The following is a 10,449-nucleotide window of genomic DNA, read 5'->3' as shown; positions in this document are numbered from 1 at the left end:
AATGTTTCGCGGACAATCCCGTTATCGACATTTACTCATATTTTCTAATTTAAAAACCGTCAAGCATCAGCTATATTGGTATACGAGGATGAGAACACGCTTTTAAAGCGACGATAAGTGGAAATATGTTTGAAGCACGTAACGGCGATACATCTATTATGTGGTCTGATGCTGTTAAACATTCACGGTATTTTGCAAGGTTTCTCTCTCTCTCTCTCTCTCTCTCTCTCTCTCTCTCTCTCTCTCTCTCTCTCTCTCTCTGCCGCGCGTCTACCGGATATACGCTGATAAACGACAGTCCCTGAAAGAAGATACGCATATACAAAGTGACTCGATACTGTCGGCGGACAATATAATGCCAAATTTTTCGACAAATTTTCGAAGCCATAAATCTTACAGAAATTTTTGAAAAAAAAAAAAAATAAACAAAAATGTGCTCTCTTTCAGCGTTATTTTGTAAATCCAAACATTTGAAATTAAACTACTCTGCAATGTTTAGATTGTAGATTATATGAGAAATTACGGAGAAATTTGATTTCAAATCAATCTGCGTTTAATTAAACACACACTCACCCATACTCGCTCGTACACGTGCTTCAGTTCGAATCAGCTGACGAGCTGTCAAATTGGATTTGCACCTTACCGCATTTTCCGATGGGTGGCGCCATCTGGCGGCACTAAAGGGAACTAAACAGCTAACTCCGAGGGTAAAGAATGGAAAAGAATAACAATCGTGCGACACGTCGATACATGGCGATGATCAGGTCAAAGCCTGAGGAAACGGTCGGCAGAAGCGGATTGCCTCATCAGGAGAAGACCATCGACGACAGCGACGTGACAGCTACTTCGACGACGTGTAATATGTGACATCGGAGCGCGTCTTCACTCGGTCGTCGGAAACAGGACAGTGACGCGCGCGCGGGACCAGGGTCTCGTCCGCGAGATCCCCCGGAGTGAGGGAACGGGCGAACACAAGGCGAACAACGGCGGAACCCCACGCACAGTATGGGCATAACCTGTCAGACGACGGTACGTTGCAGCGCCCCGATCCATCGCGGTGGAGCCCAGGACGGAGCGACTAGGTCCGTCAGGTCGCCCGCCGCACGATACACCATCGTGATGATATGATATGATCGTCTCCGCCGACGAGATCGCGTTGAGAGAGAAAGAGAGAGAAGAGAGTGACCAGAACAAGTGTCCGTCATGTTCCACTATCTGCATCTCAGGAGTCGTTTTCTGCAGACCCTCATCCTCGTGCTGATCGGCCTGACCTTCTACGCGTATTATCGCACCACCGTGTATGATGTTCATCAGTACAGCTTACCACGGAACACCAGTGAGTATTTGTATTGAGAAAATTATGATGATCTCTTTTAATGTTGCTTTGAAAAACTTCTGATAAATAATTATAATAATTCAATGATAAAGGAAATTGGCTCGAGATAAAATTCTGTACCTCCAAGCAATTATTTATACATCTAAGAAAATTCAAAGAACACTGTAACATTTATTTAAGACTTTAAGACTCCAAAAATTGATATAGTGTCTTTAAATATATTTAATGCAACTTCTCCTCTCCAATCGATGATCGCTCAAAATTTCAGGTTTCTCAGTGTATCAAGAAGGCCTCCATGTGCATACAAATCTCAGCGTGGATACGCGGTTGACAGCAGCGGCGTCCAGGAATTCGGACAACGTGTCTCTTAGTCCGTATGCAGTGCACAACAACACGAGTAACAATTCCGCGATCCTCATCACGACGCTGTCAACGTCCTCCAGCGCGCAGTCCTCCGCGTCGTCTTCCGCGAGCACGTCGATCAGCTCGAAGCAAAGCGCGAACGAGAAGCTTCAGGTGGCGAAAGTCGCCAACGTCGCCACCAGGTCAGCGCCGATCGCGATTCGCAATGATTCGGCGCGCGCCATATACGAGACCAGGCACACGATACCGATCCCCAAACGGTGCCCGAACCTCGGCAAGGACATGCAACTGGTGGTGATCGTGATGTCCGCGCCGACGCATCTCGAAGCGCGAACGGCGATCCGACAGACCTGGGGACACTTCGGCCAGCGCAGAGACATGAGCGTGCTCTTCATGCTCGGCACTACTCTGGATCCTAAGGTCGAGGCGATCCTTCGAAAGGAGCAGAACATGTACAACGACGTGATACGCGGCCGCTTCCTCGATTCGTATTCGAATCTCACGCTCAAGACCATCTCGACATTGGAATGGGTGGACACTTATTGTTCCAAGGTCAAGTACCTGTTGAAGACCGACGACGACATGTTCATCAACGTGCCGCGATTGTTGGCGTTTGTTAATAAACACGCCAAGGACCGTAACGTGATATTCGGTCGACTCGCCAGGAAGTGGAAGCCGATCCGGAATCGCAAGAGCAAGTACTACGTGTCGCAGACGCAGTTCCAGCAGTCGGTCTTCCCGGACTTCACCACCGGGCCGGCGTATCTGCTGTCCAGCGACACGGTGCGTCGTTTGTACGACGCCGCTTTGGACCAGACGTACCTGAAGCTGGAGGACGTGTTCACCACGGGCATCGTCGCGCACAAGCTCGGCATCAGACGCTCGCATGCCAACGAGTTCCTGAACAAGAGGATACAGTACACCGCCTGCAACATCCAGCGCGGCATCAGCATACACATGGTCAAGTACAGCGAGCAGTTCGATCTCTGGAAGAAGCTGCTCGACGGCAAGAGCAAGTGTAAGTGATAATCACCTAGCGAGGCCAAAGGCGACGAAGGTCCTACGCTTGACCCTGGCGCAACCAAATGGTACGATCGTTACCGCCTTAATGCGATTCGAGTGCCCGGTTAAACGCCGACCGGCCGCGATCAGCAGCCGTCGTTTCACCTCGTATACGTAGTCATACACGCGCGTGAAAACGCACACATTCGGACTCGAACAAACTCGGTGACACGCTTAGAAATTATAGTCGGAGATTGTGTGTCGCGGCACCAGAGACTCGGAGAGATTTCGCCGCTTAGACTTTTACACGATGCACCAAACGTCTTTCACACCACAACTCAGGCTTTTCTCAGAGGGGTCGAGAACGAAAGTTGGTGACCTTTGTCTCGAGTAAATTTTCTCCCAACTGCGATAATCTCTTGTGAAAATTCCAAAGAATTTTATTTTAGATTATAGAATTAATTATAAAATTATATTTTGTGATATATTGAAATTTTATTTTCGCGAAAAAAGAAGGAAATATCTCTCTCTTGTGCCTCTTTTAAATTAATTATAAGAGGTTTTGTAATTTTCTCGACTCCTCGGTTTTTTTTTTCATGTCCCGGTGCTAAACTCTCGTAGGTACAATCGCCCGTATTTTCGTTGCATATTTAGCGGCAAACACATATCTAATTTGCATATCTAATTTTCATCCTGTACTTTGTTTGAACTCTAATTCATCTTTCGCTTTATATACGTACACAAAACACGAGTTCGACGCTAAATGTGCGAGCAGAACGCGGGTCAATATTTTTACTGTATAATTTAGGAAGAACGCTATTCGTATAAAGGAGGTGCCCAAGACATCTTTTGCATTTAATCGGCTACCTCGTTGCGAATTACACGTGTACTCGTGCGTGTAATTGAACCAGTTTCAATATCTAATCAACTATAATCAGGTCACAGTAACGATATATGTAGCAATAGATCGTGCGCTCTCTCTCGATGAAGAGAAAAGTCGATATTTCTCATTACGGTGTTATTTATATACTTTTGACGAATGTATACATATAGTACATCTAGAAGCAGTTTGCTGGATTTTATTTTAAACAGTTTTAATTTGACAGAAATCAAAGGGCGCAACTTTTATTAATTATCAATATACTAAATATTGAAAGAATTACTTAGATTCGAAAGGCCTGTTTTATACAAATTTTTTTTCCGTTCTCTATTCTCTTACAAAATAATTGAGATATCTGAATGAACGGGACGACGTGATAACGTTGCCGATAATAAAGAATAAATAGTTATTATTAATTTTATATTTATCCTACTTTATTATTAATAAAGTAAATCCGCGTTCTAACACACAATTTCATAACGATTACCAATTTTATCATTACGTCCGCGTTCATCTCCGATGATCTCGATTAAATACTCGACCTCGCGGTACGGCGAACAAGTAATTTTCATCAGTAAGAATAATGTACGTACGTATATTCACGAAAATGATGTAATTTATGTAATTCTAACGCTTTTGCGCGCGCAATCGTTTCCTGCAAGAAAGTTTCTAGCCGCGAAGGCTGCGTCGACGTGACGCGCATATTGCATCAATCAATCGAGCACGACGACACCCGAGGCGCAAAATATAAATGTGTCACGAATGAATGGAGTGGCCCCGGAGAGCACCGGCTTCCCTACTCCGCCGAATATTATCTAGTCATCGTCTAGATAATGCGTCGCGGCGATAACGCGGGCGAAACTCTGCGCTCGATATCGACCATACCTTCGTATATATATGTATATATTCGAGGCATTCGTTATCGCATTTTTTTTCGTATCCTGCGGAAGTATCGTACTATATATATTTCCGTTCTCGGTGCCATACGTCTGAAGCACGATATTACCAGAGACTTTTTGGATCCCCCGAGACGCGATGAAATATACAAATAATAATGATGGGCCAGGATCGCGAAGAGTGAAGTGATCGAGATCCCTGATTATAAGTAAAATCAACTCAATTATTTTCCAATGATGAGATCGATAGCTTTTATTTTTTTTTTTTAATGATAACGAACTATAATTGTTAAATAAATATAGCTATTTAATTTTGATTTTAAATAATTGTATCTTAGTTATTTTTTATAAATATATTTTTTATTAGTATTTTTATTAGTGTTAATTTCTTATTATTAGAGAATTATTATATTTACTTATAATCTCTTGTCTCATCCGCACACTTTGGCCTCAATTAATTATTTTTACATCTTATTGCATCGGGGGGTTACTCATTGTGTTCCTAATGCGCATTTTGTTTTAAAAATCTATTTTTATATTATTATTGTAATCGGTTTTATTTTACTACTTTTTCACTTTTTTCTTACATCTTTTAAATTCGTCAAAAAATTGATTAAAACAACATTCTAATGAATATTTTAAGTCATATTAAAAGTCAAAGTCGTAACATGATAAAAAAAGAGAAAATGATCCCTTATGAAAAAATAAGCACACATTCGATTCACATTAAATTAAGATCATTTTAGACGGTCCGCAATTTACGAAAAAATTCAAAACAGAGTTCTATTTATAAATTTTATATACCTATTGTGTAATGCAGAAAATATTTGAACAAGTAAATAAAAATACAAATCAAAATATGTATACATATACATTGTCTATATCTCTCTGTGAGAGAAATGTAATCTACGAAATTTTCTCAAGTAAGCTTTAAAATACTGTGTAAAACGTACATAAGCGTTAATTCGAGTCAAATCAAAAAGAGAGTCTTTTAATTTTCTCATCGATTTTCAACGCTGAAAGAAGCGTATTCTAGCTATATCTCTTATGCGAGACTGATGTTTACGCGAGATTCATTAAGCGATTGCGCGATTATTCTTTATCCGTATCATCATCATCGTAGAGTTATGTGTGACGTTTTAAGTTGCGAAGGAAAAAAGAAAAGAAAAAAAAGTTTGACACGCACATGTCTCGCGTCGCGTGTCGGCGACTTGGTTTTTCATACGATTTTACTGTCATCATCCTTAGCGATCGATGTTGTAAGCAATTTTAAAGCGATGGGAAAAATCGAATCGAGGGACAAAAAAAACACGCGGCCTGAAAATTTCCTGCAACATTTTACGACGAACGTTTGAGATCGCGCGCGCGTTCCAGAATATATATTTTTTATTTCGATATTTATATAGCGTAACACAAACTCGAATGTGACAAGTGCTCAATCGTCGTTTGAGGAATATAAATTCTTTGCTCATACTTATGTGCGTTGCGTCTTATTTAAATCCCGTGTTCGTCTCGTCTCAGGAAGAAGAAAAAAATTAATTGTAATTTCTAATCGATATTTCATTAAGAAAAAAGGAAATTATTTGTAATTTTTAAATGCAATATTCTATTTCTTAATTATTTTTAACGTTACTGGTCTACGTGTTTACATCTCAGAAATATTGATTTTAATTTTAATAATAATAATCAACGTATTAATTATTTATTTAGAATCAGATTTTTCTTCAATTTTCAGAAAAATCAGAATGTTCTTCTCTTTCACAATGTTTCGATATGTAACACGTTCGTGATTAAATTTCTGTAATTCGAATTAAGGTGGTTACCACCAGGCATTAATATTGCATTAGTCCAATTGCGTAACTCAGTTGCAATTTATTCATCCAATTCGCAATCATCGCGTTAGGCCATAAGAAACATCTTGTCGCCGTCAAATACATTCGCAGTGCAAAGGACTAAGCGGTCGATTCGCGAGCTGCACTGCTGATGCAGCGGCATTATTATTGTTGGATCTCGTAACGAGCCGACAATTTTAGATGATTCTATTATTCTAAGGGTCAGCCGCGACGCGCTCGAACTATCGCTCTCGGCTCGCGACACATATATATGTGTAAAAAAAAAAAGGATTAAGAGATTAAAGTAATTTACGGCTATCCTTCGTAGAGAAGCGTATATCAGGATTATTCGCTTGTCGAAAGCGGTAATTCTATAGTTTTACGCATCGAGACCTTTCTAACTCTTCGGCGATGCCTTTCGCCACGTCTGAAAGACGGATTTGCTCTCTCGAAAGTGAAAAAAAATCTCTTCGAAATTATACGTTCGCGGTCGCAATTTTTATCATTTTAATTTTACACTCTCGAAAGTAATTCTGCAATTTTTTCAAAACTGATCCCTGATAAAAGAATGTAATCTCACATATGGCAGTTCAATTCTTTTTAATTATTCTTCACGGTTTCTTTTTTTTTTACACGAGGCCAAGAATATAACGCGGGTTTATGACAAATGAATGAAGAAGAATGCGCGAGTGGTTTATTCATTAGAATTGAATAGAAAGTGCATATTTCTTCGCCGTCAGACAGAAAATGAAAATTAACTGAGTAGCTTCAAGTTGTTTTTGTCGAGATCTTATAGCGAATCTGAAATAAGATTCTCTCTTTCAAAGCGTATGAAAAGCTCCATCGAGGGGATCTCCGCGATTTTATATCGTTACGTAACATTAATCCTCTTCGAGTAATTACGGATGAACGCAGATAGCGGCATGAGTCGTTTGCTCGTTCGATGAGAAAGAAAGGGGGATGTAATCGGAGCGGGGCAGATAATAACGAAAGGAGAGTCAGCGCTGAAAAGGTGGAAGAGGAGGAGGAGGAGAGCGAGATGGCACAGTTTGCGCAAACCGCAGTAATTAAATGCAAATACTGCGTGGCTGCGCTTGGCGAAATTAATATTTGACATCTGTCGCGCAACTCCAGTCGGTCCGGTCGTTCCTCCTTTGAGGAATCGACGATATTCCTGCTGTTACTGCTAGCTCTGCCCGATAATGAGCGGAAAGTTGGGCGCGCGCAATCGCTGCCGACAAATTGGATAGACTAAAAACATTCCATCCTACGGCGAATTAACAATGGAGAAATCTCTCTCTCTCTCTCTCTCTCTCTCTCTCTCTCTCTCTCTCTCTCTCTCTCTCTCTCTCTCTCTCTCTCTCCTTTTCAGGACGGTGAACTCATCGTCGCACCGGCAAAAAGTAATGGGATCAAACGTAATTTATTCGGCAAAACCGCTTTATATATAATCTATAAAATTAGAATTAATTCAAGATTAATTTTAGATTGAAATTGATTAAAGCGAATGATTGATTTAAAAATTTATTTTTTATAGACAGGTAAAATTCTTTATTTCTTATTTGGAGCGATATAATCGAATATCGAGTTGTGTGTGTTGAATAAACAAAGAATTTTTATTATGAAACATATTCTAATTTATATTATAGAATTTAATTGTATCGAACAAATTAATAGAAAGAGAAAAATATGAGAGACTTATTTATATTTTCAGAGAATAAAATCTCATCTAATCTTTATATTATTCAGGAAACTGTAATTAAATAATTACTTATTATTTAAGACATTTAAAAAATCTCCAGATATTACATAAATTTATCTTCTCCTTTGATTTAAATTCTCTTATTAATTTATTTTTTAACTCTCTTACTATTTAAATGTTAATTAACTGTTTCCAGATAAAAAAGAAAGAGAATTTGAATCTCCGAAAGAGATGAATAGTTTATTCTTGCTCTTCTTTTCGTTTCTATTATGACGTTTATTTCCCGGATATAATGACGATAAAAAACTTATCGATTGACAGACTAACCGCGATAAATTCCTTCATATTTCATCAAATCCAGGACCTGTTACGATTGAATAAAAGTCGGTCTAACGCAATTTCTAGTTTTTGATTTGTTTTGTTGCGCAGTAAATACGATGAATTATGCAACAGAAAAAAAGATCGAAATAATTGTATTTTTCGGACATAGAAATTTTGAGTCTATATATGTATATATATATATATATATCCCTTTCTAAAAAAGGTATGTTAAGTCGATTCTCGCGAGTATTGTTGCCTCTTTTCCGCGAGGCTGATTGGCTGTCTCGATTCGCGTTGTGCGTTATATTCCTAGCATCGAGAAGCTGTCATTGGGAGAGTTAGCAGTTTGACAGTTTAAACAAAATTAAATTAAATTAAATAATATGTTTAAAAAAATATATTTTAATACTTTAAATTCGATTAATATTTTTGACAGTTATCAGCTGATGTTTGTCAAAAATATTAATCGCAGATAAAGTATTATAACACATTATATTACTTACAAAATATTATTATTTTAATTATAATATGTTGTAAATAATATAATATGTTATAATATGTACTTATAATATATACTTTTTCCGCGATTAATAATTTTTGACAGTTATCAGCTGATAACTGTCAAGAATATTAATCAAGTTTAAAGTAGGTATTATAACAAATTAAAAACATATTAATATTATTTTATTTAATTTTATTGTGGACTAACTGTTAAACTGCTAACCCTCGCGATGAGCGATGACAGCCTCTTGATACTATGAATATAATGCATAACACGTATCGAGATAGTTGATCAGCATCGCGGAAAAGAGGCAATAATATTTCGAGACTTTCGAGAATCGACTGAACATGCCTTTATTTTAGAAAAAAATGTATTTAAATAGATATTTAGATATAAATTTGTTTTAATTCTCAAGAATGTAAAATTATTTTTAATTTTTAATACTTGAATATTTAAGATTGAGATTAACAATATAAAAAAAAATCGTTATTTTTATAGTAATATCTTATTTTATCAACTGTAGTAATAAACATGTAGGTAGATAATTCCATTAAAAAGTAACTCAATAAGCTTCTTAGAATTATATTCATGACATAATTTATTTGAATAAATTATTTAAATAAATTATTTGAATAAATTATATCATGAAAATAATTCTAAGAAACTTATTGAGTTACTTTTTAATGGAATTATCTACCTACATATTTATTACTACAGTTGATAAAATAAGATATTACTATAAAAATAAAGATTTTTTTTTATATTATTAATAAATGACTTCTTAAATATTTAAGTATTAAAACTTAAAGATAATTTTACATTATAAAAAATAACAAATTATAATTGTGAGCTAATTGACAGTCGCTTAATTTGTAAGCTATTGTGCATAGAAAATGCACTCGGAATAGACAATGTAAGATATATTGTTCACCATCAAAAATATATATGTTTGTATCTTTTGATACGCTTGAAAATTTGTTTAAGTTAGTAAGAGAGACTCTCGGCAACATTCATAGATATTAACCGCAATAATAATAAAATTTTTTAAAATAATTCAACACTCACCAATTTGATGTGCGGAGTTGTAGACAATGTTAATCTGTAAAATATAAACGTATAAATATTATATAAAACAATTATTAAAATATTTAAATTATTTATAATATTTTAAATCATTTTTTGAAATATTAAAATTAATTTGAAAATTTAAATATTAATTTCAATGTTTCAAAAAATGATTATATTATGCGCATAGTTAACTTTTGTTATTTGCTTTAAGATATTAAAAAACTACATAATTTGCAAAGAAATATTTTTTAAAGAAAGATAGAAATAATTATAAAAAAATATTTAAATTAAAATATTTAATAGTGAAAGAATCTAGGTACGCATTACATATAAATAATTATATCTACATATCTCTTAAATATAATACAATGTAGAAATTGTATTTTATAAACGTTTACATGTTTTTTTAATAACTTAATTTATTCCTTAATAAAGAATCTGTTTAACATCTTGATTATTCGGCTCGCAAGTTGGCCTATTATTGATTGTTTGATTTTAATTATACACGAGCCTTATCTTAATTTTGATATTATTAATTGTATTTTAT

The 10,449-nt window shown here is 36.2% G+C and overlaps 1 protein-coding gene across 1 annotated transcript; it reads left to right on the top strand.

Moving 5' to 3' along the window:
* Positions 1-796: 796 nt before the first annotated feature.
* Positions 797-5,950, top strand: LOC145940514 (beta-1,3-galactosyltransferase 1). Its single transcript, XM_083045753.1, has 2 exons — positions 797-1,336; positions 1,605-5,950. The coding sequence occupies exons 1-2, from the start codon at positions 1,204-1,206 to the stop codon at positions 2,723-2,725; spliced, it is 1,254 nt and encodes a 417-aa protein (XP_082901879.1). The 5' UTR covers positions 797-1,203; the 3' UTR covers positions 2,726-5,950.
* Positions 5,951-10,449: the final 4,499 nt, after the last annotated feature.

This window comes from Prenolepis imparis, unplaced genomic scaffold (assembly GCF_030444845.1).
Source record: "Prenolepis imparis isolate NDT839.2.m4 unplaced genomic scaffold, iyPreImpa1.0 SCAF_9, whole genome shotgun sequence".
In the NCBI taxonomy this organism is placed as follows: Eukaryota; Metazoa; Arthropoda; class Insecta; order Hymenoptera; family Formicidae; genus Prenolepis; species Prenolepis imparis.
The sequence above is the reverse complement of the archived record's forward strand: the minus strand, read 5'-3'. Positions and strand labels throughout refer to the sequence as shown.